This window comes from Heterodontus francisci, chromosome 39 (genome assembly GCF_036365525.1).
Source record: "Heterodontus francisci isolate sHetFra1 chromosome 39, sHetFra1.hap1, whole genome shotgun sequence".
Lineage (NCBI taxonomy): Eukaryota > Metazoa > Chordata > Chondrichthyes > Heterodontiformes > Heterodontidae > Heterodontus > Heterodontus francisci.
The window spans coordinates 30,767,838-30,791,039 of NC_090409.1; the positions used below are offsets into that span (position 1 = coordinate 30,767,838).

The 23,202-nt window shown below is 49.9% G+C and overlaps 1 protein-coding gene across 1 annotated transcript in view; it reads right to left on the reverse strand.

Annotated features, from left to right (window-relative positions):
- LOC137352862 (zinc finger protein 665-like) overlaps positions 1-23,202 on the reverse strand; it is a 101,812-nt gene continuing 78,610 nt past the window's right edge. Inside the window, exon 3 of the mRNA XM_068018713.1 lies at positions 1-3,271. Coding sequence (XP_067874814.1) covers positions 713-3,271 — 2,559 coding nt within the window. The 3' untranslated portion in view covers positions 1-712. The remainder of the gene's footprint in view (positions 3,272-23,202) is intronic.

Sequence of the window (23,202 nt, forward strand, 5' to 3'; positions counted from 1 at the left end):
GAAAGTGCAAATGCATTTATTCAGGTGAAGTTTATGTTTTAAAAAAAAAAGAGAGTGTAACAGAGAAAGACAGACTGCACTGATTACCTACCGTATCTTTGCTTTGTGTTATGCAAACTCCAGAATGCATCTAAGACTTAATTATCCGAATCATTTTTGAAAATAAATTGCCTTTTGGAGCAAATACACCCTCTTGGGTGTGGTTACAGTGCAGAACCCTAACTCCCAGGGGACACACTGTAATGATTCAACTGCATTCATCTTCACACTCGGTTAGGGAGTTTTCACCTGTCTTGAGTTCGGCTGGAATTAAAAGGCAAGTGGAAGGTTGGAAATGCTGACGGCAGACTAACTGGAAAGCTTTGCACGTTGACTCTCAAAATGAAAAGGCCAGGAGGCAGTTCAGGTAACAATTTTTCTATTTCACACTTAACAGGATAAACTGGATCCCAGTCACCAACCCTGCCTGGGAACAGTTCACAGGCCACAAGTGCATTCTGCTCAAAGCAGCCCCCCAAACCCCCCCCCAAAAAAAACCTCTTCAAATCTACATTCGTCTTATAAACCTTTGCAAATTTACATATTAACGTCACCCCTCGCCAGCGACCTGCAGCAGCAGCTCCACGTTCAGGATTCCTGTTTGTGGCTCAGACTCTGGGACAGGGTGATAAAAAGGGTCGAGCTATGGGACACCCACCACCACCAGGCCGTTTCATACAAAGGCATCAACTTGGATGTTGTCCTCCAGGGTGGTCTGGTAAATCTCAATTGTCTCCACAATGGTGGTGGGAATGGAGTCACTGGATTCGATGATGGCAAAAGTCTCCCCGAATTCGGTGCACACGATGGTCTGCTCCATGTGGGTGCGGCGGTGGCTGCGCAGGTTAGACGGGGTCTTGAAGCTCTTGCCGCACTTGGGGCAGGGGTGCGGCCGCTCGCCGGTGTGGATGCGCCGGTGGTCCAGCAGGTGCATGGACTGCACAAAGCCCTTGCCGCAGGTCTCGCACTTGTAAGGCCGCTCGCCGGTGTGCGTGCGCCGGTGCTCCCGCAGGTGGTTGGACTGCTTGAAGGCCTTGCCGCAGTCGGTGCACTTGAAGGGCCGCTCACCGGTGTGGATGCGGCGGTGGAGCAGGAGGCTGGAGGAGGAGCCGAACCGCTTGCCGCAGTCGTGGCAGTGGTAGGGCCGCTCGCCCGTGTGCCGGCGCTCGTGGAGGGACAGGTTGGTGCTGCTGGTGAAGGCTTTGCCGCACTGACTGCAGCTGAAGGGCCGCTCCCCGGTGTGGCTCCGCTCGTGCAGCTGCAGGTTGCCCATGGAGTTGTAGCGCTTGCCGCAGTCGGCACACTCGTAAATCTTGGCACACCGGCCGGAACAACGGTGCTCTTCCAGCTTGCAGCCATCGATGAACTGCCGGCCGCAATCCGGGCACCGGTGAGGGATCTCTCCGGTGTGCGCCAGCCGGTGCAGCTCCAAGCGGCGCTGCCGGGTGAAGCCCTTGCCGCAGTCGGCGCACTTGTAGGGCAGCTCGCCAGTGTGGCAGTAACGGTGCACCATCAGCTTGGAGGCTCGGCCAAACGCCTTGGGGCAGTCAGGACACTTGAAGGGCAAGTCCCCGGTGTGGATGCGCCGGTGCTGCTGCAGGTTGGAGGACTGGGCAAAGGCTCGCTCGCAGAACTCGCACTTGTACGGCCTCTCCCCGGTGTGGATCTGGTGGTGCCGCATGAGGTTGGCCAACGTGGTGAAGGTCTTGCCGCACTCTGCGCACTGGAAGGGCCGCTCGCCTGTGTGGGTGCGCATGTGGTTCTTGACGTGCACCGGCTTGCGGAAGGCCTTGCCACACACCTGGCACTTATGCCGCCGCTCACAGTTGTGCAGGCGCCGGTGCCGCAGGAGCTGGGACTGCTTGCCGAACTCCTTGCCACAAAGCCCGCACTCGTAGACCAGGCCGGTGTTGGGCAGCGCCTCGGGCACGGCCTGAGGGGCGCAGGGCATCTCCGCGCCTGCCGTCTCTTGGCTTTCTGCAGCCACCATGTCCTTCCTCTCACTCTCCTTTTTAACCGGGGCGGCTTTGCCCGGAGCTGCCGTGGACGAGTGCGTCCGCCGGTGGTACAGGAACTTGGTCATGTTGTTGAAGGCTTTGCCGCACTCGCTGCAGCGGTGGAGCGGGTCGTCTGTGTGCAGCCGCCGGTGCTGTACCAGCGCCACCTCGGTGCTGAAGCCCTTGCCGCAGTCAGTGCACAGGTACAGCACCTCACCCTTGTGGCTCCGCAAGTGCTGCTCCAGCGAGGAGGCCTTCTTGAAGGAGCGCTTGCAGTCCGGGCAGTCGTGGGCCTGACTCAGGTGGGTCTTTTGGTGCTGCAGAAGCCGGCGGGCGGTGGTGAAAGTCTTGCCGCACTCGGCACACTCCAGCGGCTGCCCCTTGCTCGGAGTCTGCTGCTCCCCCAGGCACTCCAGCTCCTCCTTGCAGTCGGTGCCGGGACTCTGTGCCAGCTCAGGTTCAGTGGGTTGGGCTGCCTGCGGCTGGGGCAGTACCTCCATGCGAGTTTGCAGCACGGGCAGTGGATACTCCTCATTGCAGCCGTCTTGCACCCCGTCCAGTTCCACCAGCGCCACCGAGCTTTCATAGGAATGGTCTCCCACCCCTCCCGGCACTGTAACCAAGCTCCCCACACCTCCAAGGGCACTCTGCAAATCTACCAAGACCCGCCCCGGGCTTCCTGCCTTCAGGGGCTGCGGGACCGGACTCTGACTCTTGCTGCCGACGGCATTCAGTCTTTGCTCACTGTCCTGGGTTACAGGCAGGGGGCCAGGCTGCTGAGTCTCGGACGCTGAACATTCGGCTGGGCCTCCTTCACCGTTTAGAGTGCTGGCGTCACATTCCAGGTTAGGGAGGACCTGCCCCTTGCTGTGGGCGGCCTGGTGCACGAGTAGCTGGTGTGCAGCAGCGAACGAGGCTTTGCAGTCGGGGCACACGTACTGAGACACGCTCTCCAGCACCAGGTGCGTTTCTTCCGTCAGTTGGGTGTCACGCTCCAGGTATTCCATGCTGTCCTGCGACAATGCCTTGGTATGCAAGCCCTGGTGCTGCAGGAACTCCTCCATGGTGCTCAGGACCTGGCCACACTCTGAGCACTGCTGCAACTGCTCGCTGATCAGCATTTGCTGCAGCCTCTCACCGTCATGGACACCAAACTCCACATACTCTGTGCTGCTGAGGTGCTGCTTACTGTGAGTCTGCTGATGGAGAAGTGCGTCCTCCGAGGTGAAGAAGATCTGAAGGACAAAGAGCAAAAAAATAATAAAAACTAACAACCACCTCCTGCTGGGGGGGGGGGGGCGGGGGAATTCACCGCCACGTCCACCAACCTTTACTGTTCACATTTCAGACCTGCTGTGTGCAAGGAATGACCCCTTTCGTCAAGTTTCTGAACACACTCGCATCAGCCTCTTTCACCACATCGCACAGGGTCAGACCTGTACCCACCAGTACTGTACCCCAGTGTTATACACTGACAGACCTGTACCCACCAGTACTGTACCCCAGTGTTATACAGTGACAGACCTGTACCCACCAGTACTGTACCCCAGTGTTATATAGTGACAGACCTGTACCCACCAGTACTGTACCCGTGTTATACAGTGACAGACCTGTACCCACCAGTACTGTACCCCAGTGTTACAGTGACAGACCTGTACCCACCAGTACTGTACCCCAGTGTTATAGTGACAGACCTGTACCCACCAGTACTGTACCCCAGTGTTATAGTGACAGACCTGTACCCACCAGTACTGTACCCCAGTGTTATACAGTGACAGACCTGTACCCACCAGTGCTGTACCCCAGTGTTATACAGTGACAGACCTGTACCCACCAGTGCTGTACCCCAGTGTTATACAGTGACAGACCTGTACCCCAGTGTTATACAGTGACAGACCTGTACCCACCAGTACTGTACCCCAGTGTTATAGTGACAGACCTGTACCCACCAGTACTGTACCCCAGTGTTATACAGTGACAGACCTGTACCCACCAGTGCTGTACCCCAGTGTTATACAGTGACAGACCTGTACCCCAGTGTTATACAGTGACAGACCTGTACCCACCAGTGCTGTACCCCAGTGTTAAACACTGACAGACCTGTACCCACCAGTACTGTACCCCAGTGTTATACACTGACAGACCTGTACCCACCAGTACTGTACCCCAGTGTTATACACTGACAGACCTGTACCCACCAGTCCTGTACCCCAGTGTTATACACTGACAGACCTGTACCCACCAGTCCTGTACCCCAGTGTTATAAAGCGAAAGACCTGTACCCACCAGGACTGTACCCCAGTGTTATACACTGACAGACCTGTACCCACCAGTACTGTACCCCAGTGTTATACAGTGACAGACCTGTACCCACCAGTGCTGTACCCCAGTGTTAAACACTGACAGACCTGTACCCACCAGTACTGTACCCCAGTGTTATACACTGACAGACCTGTACCCACCAGTCCTGTACCCCAGTGTTATACACTGACAGACCTGTACCCACCAGTCCTGTACCCCAGTGTTATAAAGCGAAAGACCTGTACCCACCAGTACTGTACCCCAGTGTTATACACTGACAGACCTGTACCCACCAGTCCTGTACCCCAGTGTTATACACTGACAGACCTGTACCCACCAGTACTGTACCCCAGTGTTATACAGTGACAGACCTGTACCCACCAGTGCTGTACCCCAGTGTTATACAGGGTCAGACCTGTACTCACCAGTACTGTACCCTGTGTTATACACTGACAAACCTGTACCCACCAGTACTGTACCCCAGTGTTAGTGACAGACCTGTACTCACCAGTACTGTACCCTGTGTTATACACTGACAGACCTGTACCCACCAGTACTGTACCCCAGTGTTATACAGTGACAGACCTGTACCCACCAGTACTGTACCCCAGTGTTATACAGTGACAGAGCCGGACCCACCAGTACTGTACCCCAGTGTTATACAGTGACAGAGCCGGACCCACCAGTACTGTACCCCAGTGTTATACAGTGACAGAGCCGGACCCACCAGTACTGTACCCCAGTGTTATACAGTGACAGACCTGTACCCACCAGTCCTGTACCCCAGTGTTATACACTGACAGACCTGTACCCACCAGTCCTGTACCCCAGTGTTATAAAGCGAAAGACCTGTACCCACCAGGACTGTACCCCAGTGTTATACACTGACAGACCTGTACCCACCAGTACTGTACCCCAGTGTTATACAGTGACAGACCTGTACCCACCAGTGCTGTACCCCAGTGTTAAACACTGACAGACCTGTACCCACCAGTACTGTACCCCAGTGTTATACACTGACAGACCTGTACCCACCAGTCCTGTACCCCAGTGTTATACACTGACAGACCTGTACCCACCAGTCCTGTACCCCAGTGTTATAAAGCGAAAGACCTGTACCCACCAGTACTGTACCCCAGTGTTATACACTGACAGACCTGCACCCACCAGTCCTGTACCCCAGTGTTATACACTGACAGACCTGTACCCACCAGTACTGTACCCCAGTGTTATACAGTGACAGACCTGTACCCACCAGTGCTGTACCCCAGTGTTATACAGGGTCAGACCTGTACTCACCAGTACTGTACCCTGTGTTATACACTGAAACCTGTACCCACCAGTACTGTACCCCAGTGTTAGTGACAGACCTGTACTCACCAGTACTGTACCCTGTGTTATACACTGACAGACCTGTACCCACCAGTACTGTACCCCAGTGTTATACAGTGACAGACCTGTACCCACCAGTACTGTACCCCAGTGTTATACAGTGACAGAGCCGGACCCACCAGTACTGTACCCCAGTGTTATACAGTGACAGAGCCGGACCCACCAGTACTGTACCCCAGTGTTATACAGTGACAGAGCCGGACCCACCAGTACTGTACCCCAGTGTTATACAGTGACAGACCTGTACCCACCAGTACTGTACCCCAGTGTTATACAGTGACAGACCTGTACCCACCAGTACTGTACCCCAGTGTTATACAGTGACAGACCTGTACCCACCAGTACTGTACCCCAGTGTTATACAGTGACAGACCTGTACCCACCAGTACTGTACCCCAGTGTTACACAGTGACAGACCTGTACCCACCAGAACTGTACCCCAGTGTTACACAGTGACAGACCTGTACCCACCAGTACTGTACCCCAGTGTTATACAGTGACAGACCTGTACCCACCAGTACTGTACCCCAGTGTTACACAGTGACAGACCTGTACCCACCAGAACTGTACCCCAGTGTTACACAGTGACAGACCTGTACCCACCAGTACTGTACCCCAGTGTTATACAGTGACAGACCTGTACCCACCAGTACTGTACCCCAGTGTTATATAGTGACAGACCTGCACCCACCAGCGCTGCACCCCAGTGTTATACAGTGACAGACCTGTCCCCACCAGTACTGTACCCGTGTTATACAGTGACAGACCTGTACCCACCAGCACTGTATCCCGGTGTTATACAGTGAGAGATCTATACTCACCAGTACTGTACTCCAGTGTTATACAGTGACAGACCTGAACCCACCAGTGCTGTACCAATGTTATACAGTGACAGACCTGAACCTACCAGTGCTGTACCAATGTTATACAGTGACAGACCTGAACCCACCAGTGCTGTACCAATGTTATACAGTGACAGACCTGAACCCACCAGTGCTGTACCAATGTAATACAGTGACAGACCTGAACCTACCAGTGCTGTACCAATGTTATACAGTGACAGACCTGAACCTACCAGTGCTGTACCAATGTTATACAGTGACAGACCTGAACCCACCAGTGCTGTACCAATGTTATACAGTGACAGACCTGAACCTACCAGTGCTGTACCAATGTTATAGTGACAGTCCTGAACCGACCAGTGCTGTACCAATGTTATACAGTGACAGTCCTGAACCCACCAGTGCTGTACCAATGTTATACAGTGACAGGCCTGAACCCACCAGTGCTGTACCAATGTTATACAGTGACAGGCCTGAACCCACCAGTGCTGTACCAATGTTATACAGTGACAGTCCTGAACTCACCAGTGCTGTACCAATGTTATACAGTGACAGACCTGAACCCACTAGTGCTGGACCAATGTTATACAGTGACAGTCCTGAACCCACTAGTGCTGGACCAATGTTATACAGTGACAGACCTGAACCCACCAGTGCTGTACCCCAATGTTTTTAGAATTAGAATTAGAATATTACAGCGCAGTACAGGCCCTTCGGCCCTCGATGTTGCGCCGATCATCTGACCTACACTATTCCATTTACATCCATATGTCTATCCAATGACCACTTAAATGCCCTTAAAGTTGGCGAGTCTACTACTGTTGCAGGCAGGGCGTTCCACGCCCCTACTACTCTCTGCGTAAAGAAACTACCTCTGACATCTGTCCTATATCTTTCACCCCTCAACTTAAAGCTATGTCCCCTCGTGTTTGCCATCCTCATCCGAGGAAAAAGACTCTCACTATCCACCCTATCTAACCCTCTGATTATCTTGTATGTCTCTATTAAGTCACCTCTCCTCCTCCTTCTCTCTAACGAAAACAACCCCAAGTCCCTCAGCCTTTCCTCGTAAGACCTTCCTTCCATACCAGGCAACATCCTAGTAAATCTCCTCTGCACCCTTTCCAAAGCTTCGACATCCTTCCTATAATGCGGTGACCAGAACTGCACGCAATACTCCAGGTGCGGCCTCACCAGAGTTTTGTACAGCTGCATCATGACCCCGTGGCTCTGAAACTCTATCCCCCTACTAATAAAGGCTAACACACCATATGCCTTCTTAACAGCCCTATTAACCTGGGTAGCAACTTTCAGGGATTTATGTACCTGGATACCAAGATCTCTCTGCTCATCTACACTACCAAGAATCTTCCCATTAGCCCAGTACTCTGCATTGCTGTTACTCCTTCCAAAGTGAATCACCTCACACTTCTCCGCATTAAACTCCATTTGCCATCTCTCAGCCCAGCTCTGCAGCCTATCTATGTCCCTCTGTACCCTACAACACCCTTCGACACTATCCACAACTCCACCGACCTTCGTGTCATCCGCAAATTTACTAACCCACCCTTCTACACCCTCATCCAGGTCGTTTATAAAAATGACAAACAGCAGTGGCCCCAAAACAGAACCTTGCGGTACACCACTAGTAACTAAACTCCAGGATGAACATTTGCCATCAACCACCACCCTCTGTCTTCTTTCAGCTTGCCAATTTCTGATCCAAAGCTCTAAATCACCTTCAACCCCATACTTGCGTATTTTCTGCAATAGCCTACCGTGGGGAACCTTATCAAACGCCTTACTGAAATCCATATACACCACATCCACGGCTTTACCCTCATCCACCTGTTTGGTCACCTTCTCGAAAAACTCAATAAGGTTTGTGAGGCACGACCTACCTTTCACAAAACCGTGCTGACTATCGCAAATGAACTTATTCTTTTCAAGATGATTATAAATCCTGTCTCTTATAACCTTTTCCAACATTTTACCCACAACCGAAGTAAGGCTCACAGGTCTATAATTACCAGGGCTGTCTCTTCTCCCCTTCTTGAACAAGGGGACAACATTTGCTATCCTCCAGTCCTCCGGCACTACTCCTGTCGACAATGACGACTTAAAGATCAACAACAACGGCTCTGCAATCTCCTCCCTGGCTTCCCAGAGAATCCTAGGATAAATCCCATCTGGCCCAGGGGACTTATCTATTTTCACTCTTTCCAAAATTGCTAACACCTCCTCCTTGTGAATCTCAATCCCATCTAGCCTAGTAGGCTGTATCTCAGTAATCTCCTCGGCAACATTTTCTTTCTCTACTGTAAATACTGACGAAAAATATTCATTTAACGCTTCCCCTATCTCCTCTGATTCCGCACACAACTTCCCACTACTATCCTTGATTGGCCCTGTTCTAACTCTTATCATTCGTTTATTCCTGATATACCTATAGAAAGCCTTAGGGTTTTCTTTGATCCTATCCACCAATGACTTCTCGTGTCCTCTTCTTGCTCTTCTTAGCCCTCCCTTTAGATCCTTCCTGGCTAGCTTGTAACTCTCAAGCGCCCTAACTGAGCCTTCACGTCTCATCCTAACATAAGCCGCCCTCTTCCTCTTGACAAGCGCTTCAACTTCTTGAGTAAACCACGGCTCCCTTGCTCGACAACTTCCTCCCTGCCTGACAGGTACATACTTATCAAGGACACGCATTAGCTGCTCCTTGAATAAGCTCCACATTTCGTTTGTGCCCATCCCCTGCAGTTTCCTTCCCCATCCTACACATCCTAAATCTTGCCTAATCGCGTCATAATTTCCTTTCCCCCAGCTATAATTCTTGCCCTGCGGTATATACCTGTCCCTGCCCATCGCTAAGGTAAACCTAACCGAATTGTGATCACTATCGCCAAAGTGCTCACCTACATCTAAATCAAACACCTGGCCGGGTTCATTACCCAGTACCAAATCCAATGTGGCATCGCCCCTGGTTGGCCTGTCCACATACTGTGTCAGAAAACCCTCCTGCACACACTGGACACTGTTATACAGTGACAGGCCTGAACTCACCAGTGCTGTACCAATGTTATACAGTGACAGTCCTGAACCCACCAGTGCTGTACCCCAATGTTATACAGTGACAGACCTGAACCCACCAGTGCTGTACCCCAATGTTATACAGTGACAGTCCTGAACCCACTAGTGCTGGACCAATGTTATACAGTGACAGACCTGAACCCACCAGTGCTGTACCAATGTTATACAGTGACAGTCCTGAACCCACCAGTGCTGTACCAATGTTATACAGTGACAGACCTGAACCCACTAGTGCTGTACCAATGTTATACAGTGACAGACCTGAACCCACTAGTGCTGGACCAATGTTATACAGTGACAGACCTGAACCCACTAGTGCTGGACCAATGTTATACAGTGACAGACCTGAACCCACTAGTGCTGTACCAATGTTATACAGTGACAGGCCTGAACCCACCAGTGCTGTACCAATGTTATACAGTGACAGACCTGAACCCACCAGTGCTGTACCAATGTTATACAGTGACAGGCCTGAACCCACCAGTGCTGTACCAATGTTATACAGTGACAGGCCTGAACCCACCAGTGCTGTACCAATGTTATACAGTGACAGGCCTGAACCCACCAGTGCTGTACCAATGTTACACAGTGACAGACCTGAACCCACCAGTGCTGTACCAATGTTACACAGTGACAGTCCTGAACCCACTAGTGCTGGACCAATGTTATACAGTGACAGGCCTGAACCCACCAGTGCTGTACCAATGTTACACAGTGACAGACCTGAACCCACCAGTGCTGTACCAATGTTACACAGTGACAGTCCTGAACCCACTAGTGCTGGACCAATGTTATACAGTGACAGACCTGAACCCACCAGTGCTGTACCAATGTTACACAGTGACAGGCCTGAACCCACCAGTGCTGTACCAATGTTATACAGTGACAAGACCTGAACCCACCAGTGCTGTACCAATGTTACACAGTGACAGGCCTGCACCCATCAGTTCTGTAGCCAGTGTTACACAATGATCTCATAGAAGCCTACAAAATTCTAACAGGACTGGACAGGCTAGATGCAGGAAGGATGTTCCCGATGGCGGGGGAGTCCAGGACGAGGGGTCACAATCTAAGGATAAGGGGTAAACCATTTAGGACTGAGGGATTTCTTCACCCAGAGAGTGGTGAACCTGTGGAATTCTCTACCACAGAAAGCAGTTGAGGCCAAATCATTAAATATATTCAAGAAAGAGTTAGATATTGTTCTTAGGGCTAATGGGATCAGGGGATACAGGGAGAAAGCAGGATCAGGGTAGAGAGTTTGGATGATCAGCCATGACCGTATTGAATGGCGGTGCAGGATCGAAGGGCCGAATGGCCTACTCCTGCTCCTATTTTCTCTGTTTCTATGACAGACCTGTACCCACAGGTACTATACCCATGTTATATAATGACAGACCTGTCCCCACCAGTATTGTACCCCAGTGTTATACAGCAAGAGACCTTATCCACCTGTACTGTACCAGTATGATACAGTGACAGACCTGTACCCATGTTATACAGGGTCAGACTTGCACCAACCAGTAACGTGCCCATGTTATACAGTGACAGACTTGTACCCACCGATTCTGTACCCAGTGTTATACAGTGACTGACCCGTACTGGACATGCACTCCAAGGTGTCTCACTTATTCTACCCCTCTCAAGATCCTCCCGTTTATTGTGTATTCCCTCGCTTTGTTTGCCCTCCCCAAATGCATTACCTCACATTTTTCCAGATTGTATTCCATGTGTCACTTTTCCGCCCACTCAACCAAACCATTGATATCATTCTGGAGTCTACAGCTATCCTCTTTACTATCAACTACACGACCAATTTTTGTGTCATCTGCTAATTTCCCAATCATGCCTCCCACATTTAAGTCCAAATCATTAATATATACCACAAACAGCAAGGGACCCAACACTGAGCCCTGTCGAACGCCACTGGAAGCTGCCTTCCATTCACAAAAACATCCATCGACTCAGTACCCTTTGCTTCCCGTCACTAAGCCAATTTTGGATCCAAGTCACCACATTCTTTCTCCTGTATCCCATGGGATTTCATTTTTCTGAACAGTCTGCCAGGTGGGACCTTAACAAATGCCTGACTAAAATCCATGTAGACCACATCCACTGCACTCCCATCAATCCTCCTTGTTACTTCCTCAAAAAACCCAAGTTAGTAAGACATGACCCTCCCTTAACAAATCCATGCTGACTATCCCTGATTAATCCGTGCCTTTCTAAGTGACAGTTTATCGTGTCCCTCAGAAGTGATCCCAATAATTTACCCACTACTGAGGTCAGACTGACCAGCCTATTTTACCTATCCCTCGCACCCTTTTTAAACAATGTTACAACGTCTGCAAACCTCCAATCCTCAGATACCTCCCTCGGCTGTATCTAGTGAGGATTTGAAAACGATCCTCAGAGCAACCGCTATTTCCTCCCTGGCTTCCTTTAACAACCTGAGATACAATCCATCTGGCCCTGGCGATTTATCCACTTTCAAGGATATCAGACCCTCTAGTAAGAACATAAGAACTAGGAGCAGGAGTAGGCAATTCGGCCCCCCGAGCCTGCTCCACCATTCAATACGATCATGGCTGATCTCATCCTGGCCTCAACTCCACTTTCCTGCCAGTTCTTCCTCTCTCATTATGATCATATCTAGTATTTCACACTCTTCCTCTAACTACAATGTCTGCATCATCCATCTGTTTTGTGAAGACAGAGACAAAGTACTCATCAAGAACCCTGCCCACATCTTCTGCATCCATGCATAAGTTACCTTGTATATCTCTGATAGGCCCTATCCTTTCCTTAGTTAGCCTCTTGCTCTTAATGTACTGATAAAACATCTTTGGGTTTTCCTTGATTTTCCCTGCCAATATTTTTCCATGTCCCCTCTTTGCTTTCCTAATTTCCTTTTTAAGTCCACCCCTGCACTTTCTATACTCCTGTAGGCTTTCTAAAGTATTACGTTTTTTGTGACTGTACCCATGTGTCAGACCTGTACCTACCACTACTGTACCCATGCTAGTTACAGACCTGCACCCACCAGTACTGTAGCTAGTTAGTTACAGACCTGCACCCACCAGTACTGTAGCTAGTTAGTTACAGACCTGTACCCACTAGTACTATAGTCAGTGTCAGTTGGAGCTGTATCCACCAGTACTATACCCACTATACAGTGACACATCTCTACCCACCAGAACTGTGTCCATGTTAGTGTCAGACCTGTACCCACCAGTACTGCAGCCAGTGCTACAGTTACAGACCTCTACCGAATACTTTAGCCAGTGTTACAGTTAGACCTGTACCCACCAGTACTACAGTCAGTGTTAGTCAGAGTAGTACCCACCAGTACAGTAGCCAATGTTAGTTGGAGCTGTACCCACCAGTACTACACGCATTATAGTGACACACCTCTACCCACCAGAACTGTGACCATGTTAGTGACAGACCTGTACCCACCAGTACTGTACCCGTGTTATACAAAGACAGACCTGTACCCACCAGTACTGTACCCCAGTTTTATACAGTGACAGATCTGCCCCCACCAGCACTTCAGCCAGCGTTAAGGACACATCTTTTTTTTTTAGATTAGAGATACAGCACTGTAACAGGCCCTTCGGCCCACCGAGTCTGTGCCGAACATCAACCACCCATTTATACTAATCCTACACTAATCCCACATTCCTACCAAACATCCCCACCTGTCCCTATATTTCCCTACCACCTACCTATACTAGTGACAATTTATACTGGCCAATTTACCTATCAACCTGCAAGTCTTTTGGCTTGTGGGAGGAAACCGGAGCACCCGGAGAAAACCCACGCAGACACAGGGAGAACTTGCAAACTCCACACAGGCAGTACCCGGAATTGAACCCGGGTCCCTGGAGCTGTGAGGCTGCAGTGCTAACCACTGCGCCACTGTGCCGCCCTGTACAACTGTACAAATATCTGTACAACTATATCATGCCATTAACGTAATAAAACGTAATAAAGGGCGGTTCCCAGAGGAATTCTCAAACAAAATATGACGCTGAGTCACATAAGGGGCGATTAGGGCAAATGACCAAAAGCTCAGTCAAAGAGATGGGTCTTCAGGAGTGTTTTAAAGGAAGAGAGAGACGCAAAGAGGTTTCGGAGGGAATTTCAGAGCTTTGGGCCTAGGCAAGTGAAGGGGCAGCCTCCAATGAAATGATTAATATCAGGGATTCTATACTCAAGAGGCCAGAATTAGAGATGCACTGATACCTCGGAGGGTTGCAGCAGCTGACAGAGCGAGGGCCCAGGCCATGGTGAGATTTGAAAACAAGGTTGCTGGAAGCCAGTGTGAGTCAGCGAGCAGAGATAAGGGGTGAATGGGATTTGAAGGTGGCCAGAAATGCATTAGAATGGTCAGGAGGGAACAAAGGCACAGATGAGAGTTTCAGCTCTGGAGATCCGAGGCAGGGCAGAATCAGGCATTTAGGGAGGTGGAAATAGGCAGTCTTCATGACAGCACAGATATGTGGTTAAAAGCTCACCTCGCAGTCAAATATACCAAGGTTGCAAACAATCTGGTTCATCCTCAGCCATTTGCCAGGGAGAGGGATGGAGGAGTCGGTAGCTGGGAAACAGAAGATAATGGCTTCAGTCTCGCCAATAGTTAACTAGAGGAAATTTCAGCTCGAGGGGTACTGAATGTCCGACAAGCAGTCTGACAATTTAGTGACAAGTGGCGGTGACGAGAGACGTGGTGGTGAGATAAAGCTGGGTATCAGCGTACACGTGGAAACCGACTGTTTCTGGGATGCCAAGGCGCAGCATGTAGATGAGAAATAGGAAGGGACCAAGATAGATCCTTTTGGGATACCAGAGGTAATTGCACGGGATTGGGATCAGATAGATCAGAACGTAACCAGGCACGTTTGGTCCCACCCAGCTGGAGGACAGTGGAGAGGGGTTGGAGGAGGATGGTGTGGTCAACCTTGTCAAAGGCTGCAGACAGGTGGAGAAGGACGAGGGGCGGAAAGTTTACCTCTGTCACAGTCACACAGGATGTCATTTGTGATTTTGATAAGAGCTGAGTCAGTACTGGGGCAAGGGGCGGAAACCTGATTGGAGAGATTCACATGTGACATTCTGGGAAAGATGGACAGGGAGGAGAGAACACGTTCCAAGGACTTGGGTTGGAGATGAGGTGATAGTGTGCAAGGACTGAGGGGTCAAGGGCAACGTTGGGGTTTGATTTTGGACTGCGCGAGTGATTTAAGTATGTGACGCCTCTGTAATATTTCGCATGGCCAGGCAAGTGTGGTAATTCAAAGGGGCTGACTTGTGCACATGGTGGCTGAGCGTGAACATTGGTCAAAGGTTTTTTTTTTGAGGATAGGGGTGATGACAGCAGATTTGAAGGAGAGGGGGACAGTATGTAAGGAGAGAGAACCGGTACAATATCTGCTAACATGGGAGCCAGGAAGGGAAGCTGGGTGGTCCGTAGTTTAGTGGGAATACGATCGAGAGCGTGGAAGGTGGGTCTCACAGACGTGATGAGCTCGGAGAGGGCATGAAGGGAGATAGGAGAGATACTCGAGAAAGGTGTGAGCTCATGGTGAGGGAATAGGGGAGTCTTCGAGGTAGTTTGGCCCAGTGGGCGAGTGGAAGGGAGGGATGCAGCACTTGTTGGAGGTGGGGATGGAGGAGACGGGAGAGGGGATTTAGACGATAGACTGCAGTAGAGTAAAGAAGCTGGGGTTATCTTTACATTCCAGGACGATCCTGATTTGCAAGCTGTTTTCGCAGATGACCGCAGGACCGGATCGTGCTTTATGTCATCCAGTCAGATCTGCCAGTGAATGCTAAACCAGTCATCCGCATTATCCATTCGAGGAAGCATCCCTTGGACTTAAGGGAGTGGAAATGAAGGCCGTACAAGAGAACGGCCAGGATGAAAGACAGCAATGATTTTACCGGTGGCCATGAATATGGGTTGGGCATTTAAATAGAGGGTGAGATTAAGGGAGGATAAGAGGACAGTGAACTCAGGAGACAGAGCGTATGATAGAAATTGAAATCAACAAGGATGCAAAGCTGTTCGGTTCAGAGACTGAGGGAAGAAAGCAATGACAATATCTCGCTGAGAATTTGCCTCGTGCTTGGGTGGGTGGTAAAGAATGAGGATTTTAAACGAGAGGCAAGAGCAAAGGGACATGGTGAGATTCTCAGAGTTATACAGCACAGAAACAGGCCCTTCGGTCCATCGTGTCCATGCTAGCTATCAAGCACCTATCTATTCTAATCCCATTTTGCAGCACTTGGCCCGTAGTCTTGTAAGCTATGACGTTTCAAGTGCTTATCTAAATACTTCTTAAATGTTGTGAGGGCTCCTCCCTCTACCACCCCCTTCAGGCAGTGCGTTCCAGATTCCAACCACCCTCTGGGTGAAAAAGTTTTTCCTCAAATTCTCTCTAAACCTCCTGCCCCTTACCTGAAATCTATGCCCCTGGTTATTGATCCCTCTGCTAAGGGAAAAAGTTTCTTCCGATCTAACCTATCAATGCCCCTCATAATTTTGTATACCTCAATCAAGTCCCCCCTCAGCCTTCTCCTTACCAAGGAAAACAACCCCAGCCTGTCTAGTCTCTCTTCATAGCTGAAATGCTCCAGCCCAGGCAACATCCTGGTGAATCTCCTCTGCACCCTCTCCAGTACAATCACATCCTTCCTATAGTGTGGGGCCCAGAACTGTACACAGTACTCCAGCTGTGGCCTAACTAGTGTTTTATACAGCTCCATCATAACCTCCCTGCTCTTATATTCTATACCTCAGCTAATAAAGGCAAGTAGCTCATATGCCTTCCTAACCACCTTATCTACCTGTGCTGCTGCCTTCAGTGATCTATGGACAAGTACACCAAGGTCCCTCTGACCCTCTGTACTACCTGCTCAAAGGAGGAGAAGGTGCCAAAGAATAAGGGGACAGAGCAAGATGAGATTTGATTATAAGAGCCACACCACCACTGTGTTGGCCTGGGTGAGGCAAGTGGGGGAATGTGGCAGGCTTCAGTTAGGGGAAACTCCCTCAGCCAGCTTTCCATTCCCTTCAGAGGGTGCTGAGGGGCACAGAGGGAAGCTGCAGGCTGACCGACAAGGGAGTCAAGCCTGGGACGGGGGTTGGACAGTAGGAAGGTTGAGGAGTATTGAAGGGTTGGGGTAGGGATTTGGGAATGCAGAGTACCTGAAAAGGGGAGAAATGAAGAGAGGCCTAACGACAGGAGAGAAGGCTCGAGGAGAGGTAGAGAGGAAAGAAACAAAAAAAAAAGGGGGAGGAAATAACAGTGGAAATGGAAGTGATGGCTCAAATCAGGAGTGGCAGCAGAAGTGCACACACAAATGGACAGAGAAACCTTGAGATACACTGGCCTTATTTTTGTATCGTAATAATTAAGATGCACAAGAACTGTATCCCAGTGTAAAACAGTGATGGACAACTACTCAGCAGTGTTACACCCCTGTGTTACAGCGACAGACATGTACTCAGTACTACTCACCAGTACTGCACCCCAGCACTACAGTGACATAAGAGGATAAGAAACAGGAGCAGGGCTGAGGCCATTCAGCCCCTCGAGCATGCTTCCCTCATTCAGCAAGATCACAGCTGATCTGATCTTGGCCTCAACTCCACTTTCCTGTCTGTTCCCCACAGCCCTCAACTCCCCTTCAGTTCAAGAATCTGTCGATCTCAGCCTTGAATCTATCCGATGACCCACTGCTCTCTGGGGAAGAGAATTCAAAAGATTAATACCACCCCCCCCCACCGCCCCCCAGAGAAGAAATTCCTCCTCATCTCTGTCTTAAATGGGAGACCCCTGAGTCTGAAGCTGTTCCCCCAAGTTCTAGATTCCCCCATGAGGGGAAACATCCTCTCAGCATCTACAATGTTAAGCCCCCCTCCAGAATGTTATATGTTTCAATAAGATCGGCTCATTCTGCTGAACTCCAATGAGTATATGCCCAACCTTCCTTCAGAAGACAACCCCTTCATCCCAGGAATCAGCCTAGCGAACCTTCTCTGAACTGCTTCCAATGCAAGTATATCCCTCCTTCGATAAGGAGACCAAAACTGTACACAGTACTCCAGTTGCGGTCTCATCAATGTACAGTACTAGCAAGACTTCCCTACTTTGATACTCCATCCCCCTTGCAATAAAAGTCAACATTCCATTTGCCTTCCTTATTACTTCTTGTACCTGCATGCTAACTTTTTGTGCTTCATGTACAAGGAGACCCAGACCCCTCTGTATTGCAGCATTCTGCAGGGTTGCGCCATTTAATTAATATTCTGCTTTTCTATTCTTCCTACCTTGCATTTTCCCCACATTACACTCCATCTGCTACATTTTTACCCAATCAACCTATCGATATCACTTTGCAGATGATGTGTCTGCCACACAACTTGCCTTCACACCTATTTTTATACGGTCAGCAAATTTGACAACAATACCCTTGGGTCCTGTCAGCCAACACATGAATACAGATTGGAAATAGCTGAGGCCCAGCACTGATCTCTCTGGCACACCATTGTTACTGTTAGCCAACGGCAAAATGGCCCATTTCTCCCAACTCTCTGTTTCCTGTTAGTTAGCCAATCCTCTATCCCAGGGTTGTCCAACATATGGTCCACCAGACAAATTCTGGCCCGCCAAAGGTTTCCACCCAGCCTGCGGGAAGAAACTATCCCCGGGGCCATTCCTCATCCTCACCAGGGGTCTGGAGCGCAAGAGTGGAAATTCCCTTTCCCGTCTTCCTGCAGATTGGCCTTTAAAAAAAAAAAAAATCACAGCTGACAAGTCCCGACAGGAACAGCTGCTTCCCAAATTCAGACAGATTCGGGGGCTTTTAAAGCCTGCCCGAAGATAGGGGGCGTGGGGTGGGAGGGGTGGGAAGGCACAGTGGATGCCACCGCAGCTTCACACCTCCAGCGACCCGGATTCAGTTCTGGGTACCGCCTGCGCGGAGTTTGCAACTCAGAGACCGCGTGGGTTTCTGTCACTAATACCTGTACCCACCAGTAATGTGCACCAGTATTAGTGACAGACCTGTACCCACCAGCACTGTACACCAGTATTAGTGAAAGACCTGTACCCACCAGTACTGTACACCAGTATTAATGACAGACCTGTACCCACCAGTACTGTACACCAGTCTCAGTGACAGACCTGTACCCACCAGCACTGTACACCAGTCTTAGTGACAGACCTGTACCCACCAGCACTGTACACCAGTATTAGTGAAAGACCTGTACCCACCAGTACTGTACACCAGTATTAGTGACAGACCTGTACCCACCAGCACTGTACACCAGTATTAATGACAGACCTGTACCCACCAGTACTGTACACCAGTCTTAGTGACAGACCTATACCCACCAGTACTGTGCACCAGTATTAGTGACAGACCTGTACCCACCAGTACTGTACACCAGTATTAGTGACAGACCTGTACCGACCAGTACTGTACACCAGTATTAATGACAGACCTGTACCCACCAGTACTGTACACCAGTATTAGTGAAAGACCTGTACCCACCAGGACTGCAAACCAGTATTAGTGACAGATCTGTACCCACCAGATCTGTACACCAGTATTGGTGACAGACCTGTACCCACCAGTACTGCACACCAGTATTTGTGACAGACCTGTACCCACCAGTACTGTACCCCAGTATTAGTGACAGACCTGCACCCACCAGTACTGCACACCAGTATTAGTGACAGACCTGTACCCACCAGCACAGTACCCCAGTATTAGTGAGAGACCTGTACCCACCACTACTGTACACCAGTCTGAGTGACAGACCTGTACCCACCAGTACTGGACACAAGTCTTAGTGACAGACCTGTACCCACCAGCACTGTACACCAGTCTTAGTGACAGACCTGTACCCACCAGTACTGTACACCAGTCTTAGTGACAGACCTGTACCCACCAGTACTGTACACCAGTCTTAGTGACAGACCTGTCCCCACCAGCACTGTACACCAGTCTTAGAGACAGACCTGTACCCACCAGCACTGTACACCAGTATTATTGACAGACCTGTACCGACCAGCACTGTACACCAGTATGAATGACAGACCTGTACCCACCAGTACTGTACACCAGTCTTAGTGACAGACCTGTACCCACCAGCACTGTACACCAGTCTTAGTGACAGACCTGCACCCACCAGTACTGTACACCAGTCTGAGTGACAGACCTGTACCCACCAGCACTGTACACCAGTATTAGTGAAAGACCTGTACCCACCAGGACTGCAAACGAGTATTAGTGACAGACCTGTAAACACCAGTACTGTACCCCAGTATTAGTGACAGACCTGTACCCACCAGTACTGTACCCCAGTATTAGTGACAGACCTGTACCCACCAGTACTGTACCCAGGTATTAGTGACAGACCTGTACCCACCAGTACTGTACCACAGTATTAGCGACAGATCTGCACCCACCAGTACTGGACACCAGTATTAGTGACAGATCTGTACCCACCAGTACTGGACACCAGTATTAGTGACAGATCTGTACCCACCAGTACTGGACACCAGTATTAGTGACAGATCTGTACCCACCAGTACTGGACACCAGTATTAGTGACAGATCTGTACCCACCAGCACTGTACCCCAGTATTAGTGACAGATCTGTACCCACCAGTACTGGACACCAGTATTAGTGACAGACCTGTACCCACCAGTATTGAAACCCAGTATTAGTGACAGACTTGTACCCACCAGGACTGTATGCCAGTATTAATGACAGACCTGTAGTCACCAGTGCTGTACCCCAGTATGAGTGACAGACCTCTACCCACCAGTACTGCAACCCAGTATTAGTGACAGACCTGTACACCAGTATTAGTGACAGACCTGTACCCACCAGTACTGTACACCAGCATTAGTGACAGACCTGCACCCACCAGTACTGTACCCAGCATTAGCGACAGACCTGTACCCACCAGTACTGTACCCCAGTATTAATGACAGACCTGCACCCACCAGTACTGTACCCCAGCATTAGTGACAGACCTGTACCCACCAGTACTGTACCACATTAATAGTGCCAGTTCTGTACCCACCAGTACTGTACCCCAGTATTAGTGACAGACCTGTACCCACCAGTACTGTACCCCAGTATTAGTGACAGACCTGTACCCACCAGTACTGTACCCCAGTATTAGTGACAGACCTGTACCCACCAGTACTGTGCACCAGTATTAATGACAGACCTGTACCCACCAGTACTGTGCACCAGTAGAAATGACAGACCTGTACCCACCAGGACTGTACCCCAGTCTTAGTGACAGACCTGTACCTACCAGTACTGCACACCAGAATAAAAGTCAGACCTGTACGCACCAGTACAGTACACGAGTATTAGTGACAGACCTGTACCCACCAGTACTGTACCCCAGTAGTCGTGACAGACCTGTACCCACCAGTACTGTACCCCAGAATTAGTGAAGACGTCTACCCACCAGAACTGCACCACAGTATTAGTGCCAGATCTGTACCCACCAGTACTGTACCACAGTATTAGTGCCAGATCTGTACCCAACAGTACTGTACCACAGTATTAGTGCCAGACCTGTACCCACCAGTACTGTACCACAGTATTAGTGACAGATCTGTACCCACCAGTACTGTACCCCAGAATTAGTGACAGACCTGTACCCACCAGTACTGTACCCCAAAATTAGTGACAGACGTCTACCCACCAGTACTGTACCACAGTATTAGTGCCAGATCTGTACCCACCAGTACTGTATCACAGTATTAGTGCCAGATCTGTACCCACCAGTACAGTACCACAGTATTAGTGCCAGATCGGTACCCACTAGTACTGTACCACAGTATTAGTGCCAGATCTGTACCCACCAGTACTGTACCACAGTATTACTGCCAGATCTGTACCCACCAGTCCTGTACCCCAGAATTAGTGACAGACGTCTACCCACCAGTCCTGTACCACAGTATTAGTGCCAGATCTGTACCCACCAGTACTGTACCATAGTATTAGTGCCAGACCTGTACCCACCAGTACTGTACCACAGTATTAGTGCCAGATCTGTACCGACCAGTACTGTAACACAGTATTAGTGCCAGATCTGTACCCACCAGGACTGTACCCCAAAATTAGTGACAGACGTCTAAACACCAGTACTGTACCACAGTATTAGCGACAGATCTGTACCCACCAGTACTGGACACCAGTATTAGTGACAGATCTGTACCCACCAGTACTGTGCCCCAGTATTAGTGACAGATCTGTACCCACCAGTACGGGACACCAGTATTAGTGACAGACCTGTACCCACCAGTATTGAAACCCAGTATTTGTGACAGACCTGTACACCAGTATAAGTGACAGACCTGTACCCACCAGTACTGTACCCCAGTATTAGTGACAGACCTGCACCCACCAGTACTGTACCCCAGCATTAGTGACAGACCTGTACCCACCAGTACTGTACCCCAGTATTAATGACAGACCTGCACCCACCAGTACTGTACACCAGCATTAATGTCAGACATGTACACACCAGTACAGTACCCCAGTATTAGTGACAGACCTGTACTCACCATTACTGTACACCAGTAATAGTAACAGACCTGTACCCCACAGTACGGAACACCAGTAAAACGACAGAACTGTGCACACCAGTACTGTATGCCAGTATTAATGACAGACCTGTACCCACCAGTGCTGTACCCCAGTATGAGTGACAGACCTCTACCCACCAGTACTGCACACCATTATTGACAGACCTGTACCCACCAGTATTAGTGACAGACCTCCACCCACCAGTACTGTACACCAGTATTAATGAGACCTGCACCCAATACTGTACCCCAGTATTAGTGACAGACCTGCACCCACCAGTACTGTATGCCAGCATTAATGACAGACCTGCACCCACCAGTACTGTATGCCAGCATTAATGACAGACCTGTACCCACCAGTACTGCACCCCAGTATGAGTGACAGACCTCGACCCACCAGTACTGTACCCCAGTATTAGTGACAGACCTCCACCCACCAGTACTGTACACCAGTATTAGTGAGACATGCACCCAATACTGTACCCCAGTATTAGTGACAGACCTGCACGCACCAGTACTGTATGCCAGCATTAATGACAGACCTGTACCCACCAGTACTGCACCCCAGTATGAGTGACAGACCTCTACCCACCAGTACTGTACACCAGCATTAATGTCAGTACTGTACCCACCAGTACAGTACCCCAGTATTAGTGACAGAGCTGTACTCACTAGTACTGTACACCAGTAATAGTAACAGACCTGCACCCACCAATACTGTACCCCAGCATTAGCGACAGACTTGTACCCACCAGTACTGTACCCAAGTATTAGTGACAGACCTGTACCCACCAGTACTTTACCCCATTATTAGTGACATACCTGTACCCACCAGCACAGTACCCCAGTATTAGTGACAGACCTGTACCCACCGGCACTGTACCCCAGTATTAGTGACAGACCTGTAC